Raw genomic sequence first — 19,946 nt, 5'->3', positions numbered from 1 at the left:
ATGATCATTTCAATCATTTCATGGTGACTTGGGCATTGTCCCAGCTCAGAAAGTCGAGGCATGTCTTCATATGTAGGTGTCACCCCTGAGGTTGAGCTACACTCACCTGTTCCTCTGTAATCCTACCCCTTTGCCCTGTTTGGGATAGAATGGTCCATGGAAACTCCCTTTGTGTGTCCCCTGCTCTTGCTCTACCTTTGGGAGTGGCCTTCCTAGATGTCAGTCAACCTGCTGACACATACATCAGGAAGCTAGACTCAATCCCCTGAAACCTGAACCCTTGCCTCATTTGAATGGCTTTGCCTCAATAAAAGTGTTCAGCACAAGTGTGTGTGTGTGTGTGTGTGTGTGTGTGTGTGTGTGTGTTCTCTCTCTCTCTCTCTCTCTCTCTCTCTCTCTCTGCAGACCCTTAAGGGTAGAGGAGCCATCACTATAGGACCCAAAGAAAAAGGTATTTTTCTGTCTCTTGTGTGATTATTTAACACAGCCCAGTTCACCTGGAGTGACCCTGAGTGTTTTAGTGATGAGAAAGGTGACAATTTGTGGCCGATATGGAACTCTAGGATGAATTTTAGAAATTTAGTGGGCTTGAAATTTCTCTCCAGAAGTTAAGCACGCTTAGGATTTCAGAGTATTGTGGGCTGAATTGTAGAAAGTAAGTAAAGTAGAAGAAAAATCTGTGACATTCAACTTTTTAATATTTGGGTGTAGTTTGTGTTTAGAAAGAAAAAAAATTATTTTTATAATTCTAGAGACTCTAAATGTAAAGAATTATTCAGATGATTAATGGGATATGTTGTTAAGTCTTCTCCGATGGGGAAAGTGCTTTTGTGGACTTTTTTTGGATTGTTTTTGTAAATTTTTATATTTTGAAATATTAGGTAAAGATGGGGGGATTATATATTAGAAGTCTGTGCTTGGAGAGTGAGAAAAGGGGAAGGAAGATTTTATGATGAGACTTGATACAAGGATTCTTTACCTGTAGAGGAGTGAATGTTGTTTTTGTGAATACTCAGAAGGTTTATACTGAACCTCTTTGCTACATTCTTGTCCTACTGAATCAGAATGGCTGGAACTCAGCCACTGTGGACAAAAGACTTTAGCTGCTATTCCCTGTGGTGTCTGTAACTAGACTCAAAGACAGCAGTGCTTTTAACCCTTAAGCAACCTGGCCTAGGTGCCAAATGAAGACTGCCCTAAAATCTGAAAGAAACATTGTTGTCTGCTGTTAAAACTCACTTTTTTTTTTCAAGAGAGAGAGAGAGAGAGAATTTTTTAATATTTATTTTTTAGTTTTTGGTGGACACAATATCTTTATTTCATTTTTATGTGGTGCTGAGGATGGAACCCAGAGCCCTGAGCTTGCCAGGAGAGCACACATCCCCAGCTTGAGCCACATCCCCAGCCCCTAAAACTCACCTTTAAAGTCCTCTGTGCTACAAGGAAAAGTACAAAACATAGGAAAATACAAGCTGCTACCCATCCCTAGGATCCTGCCTAGGTGGGAGATAGAGACAAATCTAACAGAATCCCACCAGCTAGGGAAGCTCAGGGAACCTTTGCCTGACTGTGGGCAGCAGGCTCCATGCTGTTTCCGTCACCATGGTAACTGCTGGAAGCCTAGCAGAGCTGGCTTCCTGGTCCCGCCTCCCACATTTCAGTTATTTTTTAATTAAATAACCTTACTTTTCTCTGTGGTTATGTTACTAAATAAAGCTATTGATGGGAGGTTTCCAACTATGCTTTTTTATGTTTTGCTTTTAATTTTGAAGGTTATGGGGGTGCACTTGCTTGTCACAGAAAGAAAAGCCCGAAATGTTCCTGTGATGAGCATAAAACCCTTACTCTCATTCCTGACTAAGTAATTATAAAAAATAAAATATACATAAGGGTCTTATTTCAGCTACATCATGTGACATCACACATTTATTTATGCACTCCTAGTTAAAAATAAATTGAAATGGACCCAAATATCTTAAGAACCACGTGGTTACATAAAGTTAACACAATTATAAGTTATGCCCTTATTATTAATATATTTTTTCTAGGTATTTTGATAACCTATAGTTATTAATTCATAAATGATTAGCATATATGTCTGTTTAGTTAATATATATTTATCTAATTGCTTTTCTTCAACAGAAACACATAATTTACATACTTCTTATACATGCATTTATCTGATGTTCTGCCTTACCTCCTCTGCTTCTGTTTACAGATATTTTAGATACAGACATTTTAGATGAATATATTTTACTATAAATTTGCTTTCAAGAGAGAATACAACCTTCAAGTAATCTCTAGTTCTCAAAGTTATCTTACAAATTTTCTTTAAATTTTTTATTTTAGTTGTCGTTGGACACAATACTTCCATTTTTAAATGGTTTTAGGTAGTGCTGAGGATTGAACCCAGTGCACTGCACATGCTAGGCGAGTGCTCTACCACTGAGCCACAACCCCAGCTCCTGTATAAACTTTTATAAGATGATAAACAAATATAATTCTATCTTCAGAAATATTCAAGGGCTTTAACTATTTTTTCATTAATATTTCTTCTTATCAAAGTACAAAAATTTCTTTAGATTCTAAGGTTTTCAAAAATTACTCCAAAGTATAAGCAGGAAAAATTCTAAAAGGAAAAGATGCTTCAACCGAGAGGAAGCACACATTGGAGGTCCTAAGAAGAATCAAAAAAATCATCTTTGGGTGAAACAAGGTCTTTACATTCTAGGTTTTAATGATAAAAGTATTTTCCTAAACCAGAAAATCTTTATATCATTATCTAGACAGATGATATAAAAAGTTAAAACAATTAAAAAGAGATTTATATGTACTGTACTGACTATCAAAATTTTAACTGATTAACTCAAGAATATTTCAGGCTATTTCCCTAATTTTACTATGCTAATGTGATTTAAGGTTTGTCCATATTTTGACATGATAAAACCTATTAAAATGTTGCTTATTTCCTTTAAGGAAGGTCTTTATTGCCTAATGATTTGTACTGTTTAATGTGATAAAATAAAATAAAAAAAGACAAATCCTGAAACAAGGCCTCTGGCCCTCAGCTGGAGCCTCACTGAGATGGCTGCATCTCTGAGAGAAGTTACCAATCAGGCTCCATGGTAAGAGCTGGCAGGGGGAGGAAGGGAGGGGAGAAGCAACTCCCCCCTTCTCAGTCGCTGTCCTTGAAGGGTTAACTTGCCCAGAACAGTGAAAGAAAAAGCTGCTTTGGTGTGAACTTCTGCAGACTGGGAGCTTCTGAGCCCCTCCCCTTACATGTTGGGTATAGAGTTCTGAAACTACTGAACTCAAAGTTCAGGGGGATTGATTTTTTTTTAATTTTTAATATTTATTTTTTAGTTCTCGGCGGACACAACATCTTTGTTGGTATGTAGTGTTGAGGATCGAACCCGGGCCGCAAGCATGCCAGGCGAGCGCGCTACCACTTGAGCCACATCCCCAGCCCGAGGGGGATTGATTGATTACACCAAAAGCTGTGCCCTCTGAACCTGGCTATAGCCAAATAAAATCTGCTTCCTGTTTGGTGTCTTGCCTGGTCTGTGCCCTGCAGCACTTCCTTTCCAGACAAATGGAGCCACCCCAGCCCTGCACTCCACCAGGCCAAGGGCTGCTGCAGCCAGGGGCCAGGTGGGCAGGGGTGCAGACATGTGTAGCTGCAGGAGCTGGGAAATTCACTCATGAGCCCAACAGAAGCCCAGAAACAGCCCACTGCAGAGGTCTCTGGGAAGTGTGGTGTTGGAGACAGAGTGACTTAGCCAGAGGCTGCCCCATTTTCAGATCATGGTTTTTTAGTGAAGAAGTTAAGGCTGGATGCGGTAGCACACACCTGAAATCCCAGGGGCTCTGGGGAGTGAGGCAGGAGGATCACAAGTTCAAGGTTCGTCTCAGCAATTTAGTTAGACCCTAAGCAACTTGGCAAGACCCTGCCTCAAAATAGAAACTGAACAGGGCTGGGTTGTGGCTCAGTTGTTAAGCACCTCTGAGTTCAACACCTGGTGGAAAGAAAAAAAAAAACAGTTTAATCTCAGCCCATGGTGACCACTGTCAAGGGGAGGAGAACTTACTTCAGATCAAACCCTCTGGTGATTCTGGGAACACAGGCTTCAGCCCCCTGCCTTGGGGCATTCTAACTAATTCTAAATAATTCATTCTAGATGATTCAGCTCTAGTCATGGATGCCCCTGGGAGCTGCAGGCTACACTTTCTTTCAGAATTCCCAGGGAATCTTGACTGTGAAATCTGGTGTTCTGCCCCCACACTGTAACCACAGAGGATCTGAGAGCTGTGTGACACGTGCTGTCCAGGCACCTGGAGGGCCCTGGCAGTGTCACCTAGTGTTCTGCCCACACACCCTAGCCACAGAGGACCTGAGAGCTGTGTGCCACATGCTGTCCAGGTACCTGTGTCACCTGGTGTTCTGCCCACACAGACCTTGCCATAGAAGACCTGAGAGCTGTGTGACACGTGATGTCCAGGCACCTGGAGGGCCCTGGCAGGGTCACCTGGTGTTCTGACCACACCGACCTTGCCACAGAGGACCAGAGAGCTGTGTGCCACATGCTGTCCAGGCACCTGGAGGACCCTGGCAGTGTCATCTGGTGTTCTTCCCACACAGACCTTGCCACAGAGGACCATGGGGCTGTGTGCCACATGCTGTCCAGGCGCCCTGGAGGACCCTGGCAGTGTCACCTGGTGTTCTGCCCACACAGACCTTGCCACAGAGGACCATGGGGCTGTGTGCCACATGCTGGTCCAGGCGCCCTGGAGGACCCTGGCAGTCTCACCTGGTGTTCTGTCCACACACCCTAGCCACAGAGGACCTGAGAGCTGTGTGCCACATGCTGGGACCTGGAGGACCCTGGCAGTGTAGTCAGGTGTTTTGACCACGCAGGCCTCACCACAGAAGCCTACAGAGGCTGTAAGTACCACATTCTCCAGGATTCTGGCCAGTGCAGTCCAGTATTCTACAATGTGGCCCTCATTGCAGAAGTATCTGTGAGGTGCTACATGGGGGCCCCTAGGGATTCTGGGAGTGGCCATCTGTGTTTCTCCTGTGTCCTTGGATTTCTCCCCAAAATACTCTCAAGCCACACAAAACACACTGAAGTGTCATAATGACGAGCAGCCAAAGCCTCAGTGAGGAAAACTGTTGTAAAAGAAGTTCTGCTGAAATATTACCTGGGAAAGCAAAGAACATGGCAGAACTTCTTCCTCGGCCCACCAGGCAGTGCCCAGAAAGCTTCTTCCTCATGTTTTCCTCACCTGGACCTCGGTCATCCTGAATCCACAGTGGAGTCTTCATGGGTAGGTGCCAAGGAGAAGGAAGCCCTGGTCCCCACCTTAGACAGAGTTCCCAGGCATCCCCAGGCCATGGTGTCTCCCCAAGAGGGTCCCCAGGGTAAGGAAGCCCTGGTCCCCATCTTAGACAGAGCCTCCGGGCATCCCCAGGCCATGATGTCTCCCCAAGAGGGTCCCCAGGATAAGGAAGTTCTTGTCCTCTCCACAGACAGAGTCCCCAGGCATCCCCAGGTCATGATGTGTCCCCAAGAGGGTCCCTAGGGTAATGAACTTCTGCTCCCCACCTTAGGGCCCCCAGGCATCCCCAGATGTGGCATTTCCCACGTGGGTCCCTAGGAGAAGGAAACTTGCAGAGGACACAGAACACCACCCCCCAAAAGCAGGTGGTCAGAGACAGTTGTTATGCACGCCCCCTGCTGGCCACCATGGGCAGCGCAGGGCACCGGAGGCTCAGCCTTCAGAGCTGCCTCTGCACACCCTAGTGCCAGTCAACAGTGAAGCTCTTAAATTCATAGTTCTGATGATTTCTGGTCATAATTTCATAAATAAAAAAGAAAGAGGGATGGTGAAGTGTCAATGGCAAAGCTCTGGCCTAGCACATGTGAGGCATGGGGTTTGATCCTCAGCACTGCATTATATAAATAAGATAAATAAATAAAGACATGTTGTCCATCTACAATTACAAAAAAAAAATTAAAAATAGAGCCCATCCTATGTCTTGGTCACAATGGATGGAGATAGAAAGCTGCAAAGTACATGGCCCCTAGGCAAAATTCCACTGATTTCCTATACAGTAGCAATCATGTAGAGGAAAGAATGGAATGTGTAAACTGGAATAACAGAATTTTAAATGTGTTAACATGTAAAATAGCAACCCCCAAAATTGAAGTACCTGCTTTCAGAAAATCTTGAAACAGTAGAAAGAAATCAAATGCAGTATAAATAAATGCAGAGATATTCCTCGTTCAGGTCTCAATGTCATTAAGATGAACCTCCTCTGCAGATTCAGTGATTCCAAGTGAAATCCCCAACAAGCTGTTTCTGAACCTAGGATCCAGACGCACCTCAAGAAGGCACACATCTGGAGCCCAGAATCTGTCAAAATACTCCATAGACTTGCGTTTACAATGTGAAACTGCAAAACTCTAGAAGACATGCATGACCACACGTTTCATGGTGAGGCTTTAAATAAAGCCCCCAAAACAAATCCATGAAAGACAAAACTGATAATGTGAATTGCATTAAATCACTCTGCAAAAGCCCATATTAAGGAAATGAAAAGACAAGTGAAAGACTGGGTGAAACATCTGGAAAGCATGTGTCTAAAATAAACTTGTCTCCAGAACATAGTAAGACACTCAGCAATAAGACAACCCAGTGGATAAAATCTAAAGAGACAACTCACAAGAAAGTATGATGTTGCAGTAATTCACTTGCAGGTCAGCATGGGAAAACAAAGAAGAAGCAGAGCAAGTGAAGCAGCAGCAGGAAAAAAAATCCTTTATTGTGTACAAGCAATCTTTTTATAGTATTGTGAACAAAGAAGGCAGCCTTCCAACATCAATAAATCAGGTCTTTCAGCTAATTAAACATAGCATACAGAAGTTTTACTTTCTAATCAGAAGTGACCCGCTTCTCATGGCTAATCTATTCTCGGCCCAGAGTATGCTGAGCTGTGCTCTTTGTTAAGAACAGATAATAAAATTTTTCTCAGCGCCCTCCTAGCCCACTTGGCAGAACATCCCGTTTGCAGGCAAGTCCTCCCAAGGACAGCAGACACCTCGTTTTCAAGCATGTCCACTGTTACCTTATCTAAACCTTGAAGGAGCCTCTTGTTTGCAAGTAGGCCCTCCCAAGGACAGCAGACACCTCGTTTTTAAGCATGTCCTGCTGTTACCTATCTATACCTTGACAGAATATCCTGTTTGCAGGCAGACTCCACCAAGGACAGTAATAGTAACGCAGTCACATCTGATTCTCTACATCTCCCTCCTTTTGTTTTTGTAAAAGAGCCATAGCAGAAGCGAAAAGAGAGGTTTCATGTTTCAGTTGCCTTCACTTTTTCCAGCATTGGAAGACTATATACAAAACAAAACACAAAACAAAAATTATTACAGTGTTACCTAAAGAAGTTGACAACAAGGTAGAGAAATGACTTAAAGGATTTAAATTAGCAATACTTGAAGACAATTTTTGTAAAATGTCAGATCCTGTTAGTTCAGGTAATGTCTTACTAAAGGTATCCATAATAGTTTTTTCCAAATTCATAATTTCTAAAGTTAAATTTTGATGTCCATTTAACCATCTTTTAACAGTTTCCCAGAAATCACTGGTATTATATGGCACAGGAGTCACAAAAATATGAGAAGAATTCCAGTCACACTTCAGAACACTTCTGGTAGCCAAGATAGTCACTTGATCGCCAAGCCAGGAAACAGTATGTTGTAAATTGAACACATCTGTAGCCAATTGAGAGTTTAAGTCCTTTTGTTGTTACCATAATAAATGAGCATCTTGATGCCATGTTCTCACGAAATTCACAGTTTGAATGTCTTGATACAAAGCAACACTAGCTATCACAGCAGTGGCAGTTACAGAAGCAAATGCAAGGAATAAAGCTATAACTATTTCTATTAATCGTAGAGAGCGATGTAACAAAACTTGAACAGCATTGTACAAATGAGTAACAGACAATGAATCAGACCAAGGACGAGTCAAATTAACAGGCACCCACAATTCTGTGCGAGCTTTAACAATAACTAAAGAATAATTATTAATTTCTATTAATTTCCAATTAGTTCTATTTGCACATTAAGATAACAGTCTATACATGATATTGTTCCCCAAGTTACATTCCATTCCCAGTTTCCAATCATAAGAGAATAAGGGAATTTAACACATTCAGAAGCAAAATAAGTCAGATTATTATGTAGATGTACTTCAAAAGGAGAGGAATGGGATACATCTAACGTGAAATTTCCAGTCCATACAGTGAGTTTCCCAGATACTGCCCATAATTTCTATATATCCCCTTGAATATTGGAAAACCTTATATGCTGTAACATTGGAAGGACCAAAGCATAGTGTTGCATTTTAATTGTCTCATTACCCCAAGCATTTATTGTCCCATTATGTCGATGCCATCTTAAAGTACGATTTGACCAACTTTCTATAAATTCAGAATGATCAGGACTCCAACTATAGTGATATTTTGATATTTGACTACTGTTTTAGGGTGATGATCATGACATTTTTCCCACTTTAAATGAGTTAAAAATGTTCCAAAATATTTAGCTGAACATAAAGGAAGATGAGTTCTGACAAAACATTTTTTAGATGATAGCCATGATGGATTAACATACATACTAGAGGTATTAAATCCTCGGGAAGATATCATGACAGTAAAAACAGCAGTAGGATAACTATGATAATTAACTCCCCAAGTATTACAGGAATGAGAGTCATTATGTGCTATAAGAGGCAAACAGAAAGAACGAGCCCCTATACACAATGGGACTCCTTCAACAGCTACAGTTATATTAGAAATATTATACAGATTTTTATGGGATGGAATATTTTTAATTCCCCCACATACAGGAGGGGGGACAATTAGTATTATTAGTACACACACGAACTTTAGGTTCTCCCCAGGAAACACTGCTCACCAAAGGAGGGTTAGGAACATAGGCCCAATAAGCAAAAGAATGAGCAGAAACTATATTTACCTGGCAATTAATAACTGCAAGCATAGCTAATAAAAGTTTAACAGGATTTAAAGGCTGATTTGCCTTTTGAAGGTTTTTTTTTTTTTTTTTTTTAGATTCTTGAGTCAACTTTTTCATCTGTCCCCATGTTGGGGGTCCACTGTTCTCGTTGCCATCATAGAAGCTCTCTGCATTGTCAGCTCCTGAAATTGTCTGACAAATGGGTCGCTCATTCTGCAATTTGATAAGTCTTGAAGGTACTTAGAAAGGTGTTTTACCTGTAGAAATAAGAACAAACCCCCTTCCCAAGTGGTGCAACAACTTAGAAATCCATTCTTAATTTTCATCCCTGTACCACATAGGTATTTCCAATTTTAGAAATAATGGCTTAGATTTAAATGTAGAGAAATGTTGCTGGGCTGCAGGAACCTTGGAAGCTGACCAGACATTTAAAAAATTTAAAGTTAGTAAAGTTTTATGAAGTATATTTTGAGGTGTATAAGCCATAGCCATATCCCCCCTTTTTATTTTTAGTATATATTCTCTTAACATACGATTTGCCCTTTCTATAATAGCTTGACCCTGACTATTATAAGGTATGCCAAATGTATGTGTAATGTCATACTTTTGTAAAAATGAATGTAATTTTTGTGAGGTATATGCAGGTGCATTGTCAGTTTTAAGTTCTTAAGGAATTCCCATGATAGCAAAACAAGATAATAAATGAGAAATGATTGTATCAGCCTTTTTTTTTTTTAAGGTAAACTGTGGCCCATAGAAAATGAGTATGAGTGTCAATAGTATGATGTACATATCTTAGTTGTCCAAATGACTGAATTATAACAACATCCATTTGTTAAAGGGCATTAGGATGGAGTCCCCTTGGATTAACACCAGGAGGACAGTAAGGAATATTAAAAGGAGCACATGATGAACAGTTATTTTGTATTTTTTATAAAGTCCTTTAGTGTTTGTATGATGAAAAGCATGTTTTAGATGAGCCTTTTGTAAGGGGAATAATAGTTGATCAATATTTTGATTTTTTCTAGTTAATGGTCCTGGCAGTGTAGAATGTGCTCTAATATGAGTAAAATATACTGAAATTTGGCCTACTATTTTTGTTGTTATTTTTACATGTAGTCAGATAGGACATAGAGTCTTATCTTAGGTAAGTAGGGCTCTTTATAAATTTTAAGTAAAGTGTTGTAGTTTTAAAGTATACTTATTTATTTATTTAATATATTATATTATAATATAATTTATTAAATTTATAAATTATAAATTTATTAAATTTTATATAAATAATTGTTTAAGTTTATTTGAATAAAAACTAACACAATATGATAACACATCTAAAACATGAAATAAAGAAAGGCTTGGGGCTGGGGTTGTGGCTCAGGGGAAGAGCGCTAGCCTAGCATGTGCAAGGCCCTGGGTTCGATCCTCAGCACCACATAAAAATAAACAAAATAAAGGTATTGTGTACAACTAAAAAATAAATATTAAAAAAAAGAAAGGCTGAAGGCTTTTAGCTTTTTTTAGAAAAATAGGAAAATGTTTTTGTGTTTTATAATATTAACCTTTATGTAGATAAGGCTCTCATTAACTTAAAAAATACATTTAAATTGTACCTCAGTGTGAAAAGTAACATAAAACTTTATATATCTTATTGATAATAGGCCCAGTTATAGAACATTAAATGATATAAATAAATCTCCAATATGTTATTTTTATAAGCCTAAAATTGCCATGCAACCTTTGGAGAACACCAGCTTGATATAATTTTTTTTAAGCTTTTATCTTAATGACTTATATACATGGAAAATATGAACACATTTAATATACAAAGAAGAGTAATAGTACCATAATTACTATTGATGTTTTTATATTAATTAATTTTAGCTCTTAAAGAAATAACATATTAGAATATTACAAAATAACAGTTGTTGTTTAACCATAGTTGTATAATTCTTAATTTTTTCAAGATTATTTGTTCAAAAATTTTCATATATAGCCAACGTACACAGACCTTCTTTATCACTTACTTAAAACTATATAGCCAACATACATAGACCTTCTTTATCACTTGTTTAAATCCTTTTATTTACTCACTTCCAGAAACACATTCTTTTTATTAAATCCATACCTAGAACCTTTTAATTTTTTTTTGTTAACCCCTTCTTTATTTACACTTTGAAATAATCCTTGTAAATTTTTGAATTTAGGCAAATTATTCCATTTTAATAAGAGATATTTTGTTATTTGTAGTACACAATTAATCACATTTGTTTACCATATTATGAAAATATAGTGTCTAAATATTAGGGATGATAAAGCAACCATTTATTTATTTATTTATATTATTTACCAACTTAAAAAATTATTGATAATGTTATCTAATGTAATTTAAGGAGTTAAAAGCATTTAATGGTACATTTAACATTTAGCATATTAACCTTGTAAATCAATCAGATATTTAACGAAAGTACTCATAAACAAGCAATCTTATGTCTAATTAATTTACTTATTTTATCAAAACATTAGACAAGTGTAATGAACAGTGTTAGCCATTTTTTTTTTGTTTTTGAAGAAAAGTCCTAGAACCAAAGCACATCAGTCATTAACATGTTAAAGACATCTTATTTTTATCTGTTTGCCCAATTTAAATTGAACCATTTAAATCAGTGAATTAAAAATATTTGGATCCATTTTTTTAAATTTTTATGAGAGCTCTTTACATATATATCAATCTTTATATCATGTACATGATATATGGACATACGCACAGACATACAATATATAATACAAATGTGCACACATAACACAATAAAGGCCTTGTAGCTATTTTAGGTGAAATTTCCATTGTAATATTTAAATATTTTACAGTCGATCAAAAATAGAACTGGTCAGAAAAACATTAACTTAGGTCTATAGGATCAAAATTATGAGCTCAAAAAATACAGAATCTAGGAAAAAGCAAGAGTCCTAGAAAAAAATGACCAGACGGTAATTAGAAAGTATCATAAAATTTATTTATTTATTTAATTTTATTTTTTACAATCCCTTTTATTTTTTTTTTTTTTATTTTTTTTATTTTTTTTTATTTTTTTTTTTTTTTACAATCCCTTTTAAAATGACTTGCTTTTCCACAATTGAAACAAGTTCCTGGTTTATTGGGTTTAAGGGCTCCAGCCATGGCTGCAGCAAAAACAGAAACTCTGATGTTCAATTCTTCCCACTCCAGCACAAGCTCTCACATATTCACTCAATGAGGCGTTTTGCCCCTTTAATGGCCCCAAAATATGCTTACATTCAGGATTTGCATTTTCAAATGCTAATGTTTCCAATAATACCTTTGCTATTTGATCTGGACTCACTGCCTTCATAACAAAAGTACACGGTCTTGCAAGAAAATCAGTGTAAGTTTCAGTAGCCCCTTGTATAGTTTTAGTAAAGGAAGGTTGTGCTTGACCAGTGGGTATCACACATCTCTAAGCTCTTAAGAAAACCTGTCAACTTGTTGGAGATCTGGATCTGTATATTGAGCCTGTCTCTAAAGGCACGGTAATTACCTTCCCCCATTAACTTATCCTCCATAGATCCCGGGGGATTTTGAGCTTCACTCTCTCCAGCTTGTTTTTGTGCCTCATCTTCCCATCAACTTCTCAATTGTAACCACTGAGATCTCTCCAAAACTGTTTTGGCTAATGCCTCCGAATCCAAAGGAATAAGTAATTTAGAAGTTCCCAAATTTTCTAACATATCTAACACAAAAGGAGACTGAGGGCCATATTGAGAGGCTGTAGCTTTTAAATCCTTTATAAACTTGTATTTCACTGCAGTATAGTGAACATCAATCATTGGGGGATTTTGAAGGTTTTGTGGTCTAGTTATAGGAAACAAATGTGGTGGATCAACAAAATAACCAGGAGGAGCAGCAAGATCATCATCATCATGTATCATAGTAAGAGGAAATGAAAAACATTGTTGTTTTTTACCCACATTAACTCTATACTCTGTCATTGGAAAGAGAGAAGCATTAGAAGGAGTAGTAGGTTTAAGAGAGGATCTTTGCTTTTTTAATTTCATTTTATCCACAAAGGCCCTCCATAATTTCTTTCATATTGGAGTCACTATCTGAACTTTTTGAATCTTCCTCATTGCCCAGATCTGATTTAGGAGAGTCATCTATAGTATCACAAATATCTTCTTTGGGCTCCATTTTGTTAACCTTATTATTAGATTCTGATATATTAACTTGTCTTTCACAAAGAGAGCCCTTTTAATTATTGCTTTCCAATAATTGTAATGCTACACAATGTCCAAGTCTTCAAAGAAATAACATTCCCAGCCTGATGCTGCTTACGGAGCTCTTTTTGAATCAATTTCTATTCCCCTAAATTTAACTGGACCTTAGTTTGATACTGGAACCAGTGACAATGACATTCTATAATTTTAAATAACTCCTTGAGTCTCTAATGAGATATTTTCACACCTATGGAATATAATAATCCTTGTAGTAACTCCAGATATTATTCCTTTAAGGACTGAGAGTTTCCCATGTTAGTTGTAAAAGTCCCCCTAAAGTCTCTTTCAACCTGGGGCGATACCTTTCGATATTTTGTTAGTTGTGAAAGTCCCCCTAAAGTTTCTTTCGACCTGGGACAATACCTTTCGATATTTTGTTAATCCCGAAAGTCCCCCTTTCGTTTTCTTAACCCAGGATGCTTACCCTTTCGGGGCTGGATCCTGCCGACTATGCCAAATGTTGCAGTAATTCACTTGAAGGTCAGCATGGGAAAAGAAAGAAGAAGCAGAGCAAGTGAAGCAGCAGCAGAAAAAAAAAATCCTTTATTGTGTACAAGCAATCTTTTTATAGTATTGTGAACAAAGAAGGCAGCCTTCCAACATTAATAAATCAGGTCTTTCAGCTAATTAAACATAGCATACAGAAGTTTTACTTTCTAATCAGAAGTGACCCGCTTCTCATGGCTAATCTATTCTCAGCCCGGAGTATGTTGAGCTGTGCTCTTTGTTAAGAACAGATAATAAAATTTTTCTCAGCGCCCTCCTAGCCCACTTGGCAGAACATCCCGTTTGCAGGCAAGTCCTCCCAAGGACAGTAGACACCTCGTTTTCAAGCATGTCCACTGTTACCTTATCTAAACCTTGAAGGAGCCTCTTGTTTGCAAGTAGGCCCTCCCAAGGACAGCAGACACCTCGTTTTTAAGCATGTCCTGCTGTTACCTATCTATACCTTGACAGAATATCCTGTTTGCAGGCAGACTCCACCAAGGACAGTAATAGTAACGCAGTCACATCTGATTCTCTACAGTATGAGATGGCAAAGAAGCATAGAAAGGATTCTTAGCATCATCTGTCATGAAGAAAGCACAGACTAAGACTCTTGAGATGTACTGCATGCCTACTAAGCTGCTACGGTCTTTCCTTAAGTGCAGCATCCACCTTGAAGATGATGAGCGGCCACAGGCACTCTCGGGCATTGCTGGTGGAACACTCAACAGCTCACTACTATCAAAAAGCTGTCCATTTTCCCCAAAGTTAGACATGGTGTCACCTCATGATCCAAGAACACAGATGACTGACTCGAAAACACACCTAGGTAACAGCATGGAGTTATGTACAGCAGTCCTGTTTACAGTGTCCAGATATCTCAGATGACGTCCCTGCCCATAGTGGGGGAGGGGGGTATTCAGAGAATGTCCCTGCCCAGAGGGTGGAGGGGGCTGGGAGTTTCAGAGGACATCCCTGCCCACAGGGCGGAAGGGGTTGGGGGACTTCAGAGGACATCCCTGCCCAGAGGGTGGAGGGGGTTGGGGGCCTCAGAGGACACACCTGAACCCACACATCACACTCTGCAGAGAGCAGACCACAAAAATGCTCCAGTGGCACCACAGCCACCAGGCGGGGAAAGGGGATGGCTCCTGAAGGGCTCGGGGGAGCTCACTAGCTCTGTGTCCCACACTGATCCCTTGACAGTGTGTTTGGTTGTTGGCTTTCTGTTTTGTCTGCTAATAAATCAAAAGCCCAAGGCATGGACCCCTTTCCCCCCTGGTCACTGAAGGCAGAACAGTGAGGACCCAGGAAGCTCACATGACAGCTCAGATCCCCACAGGAATCAACCCCTGGAGAAGGCCAAGCCTGGAACATCCATTCCTGGCTCTGGAGAGAACTCTAGGGTTTGAGGCAGAGTTGGGTCAGGAAGGGGATGCCCTGGTCTCCTGGGAAGTCATGCTCCCTCTGTCTGCGGCCAGGCTCCTCCTCGGCATCTCCTGGCTCCTCTCCTGGTTTCCTCCAATCTGCAGCCTCAGAGGTGCAAGCCAGAGATGTGGGTGTGTGCATGTATGTAAAGGCACGCAGAGGTGCACGGGTGTGTCATGGGGATGTGTAACAGAGTTGGTGGGGAAGGCTGTGAGGGTGTTGTGTATGTGTGCACCTACACACATGTCCATACTTGTATTTGTGTTTGTATGTCCACTTGGGGTGTCAGTCAGGGAAGGAGTGCCCCCCACTCCTCCAGACGAATCCTAGATCCTCACTTTCCTTCTATGGAAATTTTTTTTTTCTAAAAACACCTTTTTCTTTTAAGAATATTAAGAAGTGATGCTGTATTTTTATTAACATTCACACACTAGGTCAAGGCCCAGCCTGGCTCAGGGAGGGCAGAGGGACCATCCAGGCCACCTGGATAGAGGTGTCACTCCCTCTGTCACTGCATCCCTTCCTGTGCTGCTGGAGGGGCTGGGATCAGGCCTCTGCACCCCAGCAGAGAAGGACTAGAATGTGCTGAGGTCTCCCTCAAAGAACAAGAGGGTTGGAAGGGAGCAATGCCCGATGCTCAGGGCATGGACTTTGCTGGCCACAGAGGAAGAGCACAGTCTCTGGTCTTGGATCTGATGCTCATTCCTGAGCTGAGAGCAGCGCTTTCACACAGAAATGTCCCCAGGCACAGCAGTGAATGGCCTGAGCTCAGAACAGGAGAACTGAGGGGCTCAGAACTGACACAGTTCCTTTCCTGCCACATGCCGCTGACCTGCCCTGTGGTCTTTCAACTCAGCCCTCAAATGCCTTGGCCACTTTCCTTGGTCCCTCCCCTAACCAAAGCCAAACTGCTCCAGGATGCCTCCTCACTTCAATTTCAGAATAGTCTCCTTAATGCTGAGGTGATTCGCAGGGTGCACTGGGAGGAGCAGATATCTTTAGCACAGGGAGAGCCAGTCGGTCCATTTCCAGGACCAACAAAACAGAACACAGAAATAAGTGTGACTTAAAACACAAACCTGCGATCTCCCCATTCTGCAGGCCAGAATCCCCAAATGAGGGTGTCAGCAAGGCCATTCTCCCTCTGAAAGCTGTTGGGAGGGTCCCTCCTTGCCTCTTCAGCTTCTGGTGTCTGCTGACAATCTCCTGTAGTGCAGCATTAGGGAAATAATTACCCATTAAAGCAGAGGGTTCAATCAGGGCCCTATATGCTGGGGAAGGGTTGTCTTTGCTAAACCCACCAAACAGGGTACTTCTGGAGACAGCCAGGGTAGCCAAATGTCACCAGGGATGGCAGAGGATGAGGAGCCTGATCTGATACTGGGGAGGGGGTGTCCTTGGTAAACTGAGCAGGGTGCTCTCTCCCCTCACTGAATTGTACAAGGTAGGGCAGCAGCAAGCCCAGGAGAGGGTCCAGGAGTCTGCAGAAGTGTGGCCAAGCAGAGGGTCTTTGTCAGTCTCCTCTTGTTCAAGAAGAGACGTTCCTCTGTCCTCTGAACAATATAAATTCATGTCGTCATTTGGTTGCCTTCTATTTATCAGGGACCTGCTGACTCATCTCTGGGACTTTGTAGTGGAGGATACTTGCTGGGCGGGGCCAATAGCCAGGCATTTAATGAGAAGGAATTAATATCAAAATAAAGAAAACATGGAAAAAAATCACAAGTAAATTCTGTTCCTGGATTGTCTTTAATGGTGCTATGGTTTGAATTTTTGCAATCCAGAATTCGTATGATGTGATGTGGGAGCAGTAAGGGGAACTCTGAGGACTGACTGGCCCTGAGCACTCGGCCCTCATGAGTGAATTTATCCATTCATAAATTGATGGATCAAGGGCTCAGTGGGTAGAGTGCTTGATTCACATGCACACGACCCGGGGTCCAATCCCCACCACCACAAACATTAATTACTTAGTTAATTAATTAGTGGATCAATGAGTTGTCAAGGGAACAGATTTGCTACAAACACCAGCTGGTCTCTTCACGCAGTGCCTCAGGATACTGCAGAGTCCCTTCCAGAAGAGGCCTTCAACAGATGCAGCCCCTGACCTGGGACTCTCTACACACCTTAAATTAAAAATAGCTTTTTTTTTTTTCTTTTGGTGCTGGGGATTGAACCCAGGGCCTTGTGCATGTGAGACAAACACTCTACCAACTGAGCTATATCCCCAGCACTAAAAATAGCTTTTTAATGAATGACTCAGCCTCAGTTGAGCAGATACAGCAACAGAAAACAGCCCAAGTCAGATGGAAATACCAAGAGGGAAAGCAGACAGCTAAGGGACTAGAGGAAACCAGTGTGCTATATGTAGGCCACACAGGAATTACTGGAATTTGAATAAAAAAAAATAGCACTCCTGAAATACTGAAGGGTCACTCTGACAACACATATACAAGTATGCATTCAGAGAACTTTGAACATGGTTGAAAGGAATGAAAAGAAACATAAATAAATGCGTGATTTTCCTTGCTCAGGATCAGTTCAACCATTAATGTTAGGGAGATACTTCTTTTAATTTGATCTTTAGATGCAGCAGAATCCCAATCACAGCACCACAGAAGATACCTACAAATGCTGAGCCTAGAAGATATGGCATAGAAGTGATCAAAAATAACTCAAAAGGGGGCTGGGAATGTGGCTCAGTGGCAGAGCACCTGCCTCGCACATGTGAAGCACTGGGTTGGATCCTCAGCACCACCCAAAAATAAACAAAGAAAATAAAGATATTTTAAAAATAGTTCAAGACTCTGCACATCTGGTTACAGCACTTATCATAAAGCTTCAGTGATCCCAGAGTGTGGCAGTGGGAAAGGCATTGGAAATAGACAAAAGGAACAGAAGAATGAGCCCAGAAAGACCCAAGTAAAACCAGTCAAGTGGTCCTCTCAAAGGCACAAAGGCCACTCGATAGAGAGAAAAAATCTGTAACCACAAATGGCTGCAGAACAGTTGTGAAAATAAAAATGAAACACGTGAAACTCGAATGCAATCTTTATGGCTTACCCAAAAAGCTACTCAAAATAATCCATAAAGTCTAATTTTCAAGTGCAAAATTGTAAAATTTATAGAAAAAAAAATCTGCATAGCCTCGTGTCTTATAAATAGGGGGAATCAGACCCAGGATAGACACCCTGTGGAGACTGGAGCTCTGCTGCCAAAGCCAGGAAACCAGAGAGGCTGCAGGGAGACCATCCCTGGGAATGCAGCCGACACCTCAGTTCCAGAGCTCTGGACTTCAGAGTCTGAGGCCACCAGTCTCTGTGTGTCTAAGCTATCCAGTTGGTGGCACTTTGCGAGGCAGCCCTAGGAGAATGACACAGGCACATTCTGCTCCACCCTCTGTCTCCCCAAGCTCATCTCACATAGGGAGGGGACAGGAGCAGGGCACTTCACAGGCCCTCACCACTGCCAGGTGGTCACTTCCCACACTGACTGTCTGGGCACTCTGGCCTCAGCTTTCAACCTCCTGGGGCCAGTGGAGGATGAAGACAAGGAGCAGTAAGAGGTCAGCCTTCCTGGGACTGGACACTGAGCCTCCACCTTGCTGTCCCTGGGCCCCAGAAAGGACAGAACTAGACAAATCCCACCACTTACATGTCCTTCAGCCCACCTCCCAGCCATCCTGCTACATCTGATGTCCAGTTGTACCCATCGGTGACATCACAGATGTGGACACCATCTGATGTCCAGTTGTACCAATGGGTGACATCACAGATGTGGACATCATCTGATGTCCAGTTGTGCCCATCGGTGACATCACAGATGTGGACATCATCTGATGTCCAGTTGTACCCATTGGTGACATCACAGATGTGGACATCATCTGATGTCCAGTTGTACCCATCGGTGACATCACAGATGTCCAGTAGTACCCATCAGTGACATCCCAGATGTGGACATCATCTGATGTCCAGTTGTACCCGTCGGTGACATCACAGATGTGGACATCATCTGATGTCCAGTTGTACCCATCGGTGACATCACTGCAGTGGACGTTCAGGAGAAAGTATCAAGGAGACAACCTTCCTAAGTGCCATCCTCTGCACTCGGCCCCTCCAAGCACAGCTGCAGCCCGTGGAGCAGGCAGAGGAATGAACACGCTGGTCCCAGTCAGCCCTGGGTAGCCACCTGCAGCTGGCCAGCACTTCACACAGCACAGGGGACTCCTCACCTCTGTGCCCAACTGTGGGAGGCCTGAAACCAAAGCAGCCGCCGCAGAGGCCTCAGGGGAAGCGGCCCCAGGCATTCTGGGCATTGCAGTCCAGCATCCTGCCCAAGCAACCCTCACCTTGATGCCCCACTCCTGGAAGCCGAGGGCCCCGAGCATTCTGGGTAGTGTAGTCCAGAGGTCTGCCCACGCAACCCTCACCATGATGGCCCCTGGAGCATTCTGGGTATTGCAGTCCAGCTTCCTGCCCACGCAACTCTCACGTGATGCCCCCACTCCTGGAAGCCGATGCCCCTGAGCATTCTGGGTAGTGTAGTCCAGAGGTCAGCCCACGCAACCCTCACCATGATGCCCCCCATCCTGGAAGCGGGGGTCATTAGCATTCTGGCTAGTGTAGTCCAGGGATGCCCCTCCCCGAAAGCCAAGGCCACATCATTCTGGGTAGTGTAGTCCAGAGGTCTGCCCATGCA

General features: G+C 41.7%; 1 protein-coding gene across 5 annotated transcripts; it reads right to left on the bottom strand.

Moving 5' to 3' along the window:
- Window positions 1-6,807: 6,807 nt before the first annotated feature.
- LOC144250845 (uncharacterized) lies at window positions 6,808-19,679 on the bottom strand. 5 transcript variants are annotated; one of them, XR_013342594.1, is made up of 5 exons: window positions 19,480-19,669; window positions 16,328-16,454; window positions 13,759-13,807; window positions 7,230-7,400; window positions 7,130-7,140 (listed from the first exon to the last, which is right to left on the bottom strand). XR_013342594.1 is itself a non-coding variant. In XM_077794028.1 (4 exons), exons 1-4 carry the CDS (start codon window positions 19,633-19,635, stop codon window positions 7,361-7,363), a joined length of 255 nt encoding a protein of 84 aa, XP_077650154.1. In that variant the 5' UTR covers window positions 19,636-19,679; the 3' UTR covers window positions 6,808-7,360. The 5 variants fall into 5 exon arrangements, 2 of the variants coding, with proteins under 2 accessions (XP_077650154.1, XP_077650153.1); XM_077794028.1 differs by having other exon boundaries at window positions 6,808-7,400; window positions 19,597-19,679; XM_077794027.1 differs by having other exon boundaries at window positions 6,808-7,400.
- Window positions 19,680-19,946: the final 267 nt, after the last annotated feature.

Source organism: Urocitellus parryii, chromosome X (genome assembly GCF_045843805.1).
Source record: "Urocitellus parryii isolate mUroPar1 chromosome X, mUroPar1.hap1, whole genome shotgun sequence".
NCBI classification, from domain to species: Eukaryota; Metazoa; Chordata; class Mammalia; order Rodentia; family Sciuridae; genus Urocitellus; species Urocitellus parryii.
The sequence above is the reverse complement of the archived record's forward strand: the minus strand, read 5'-3'. Positions and strand labels throughout refer to the sequence as shown.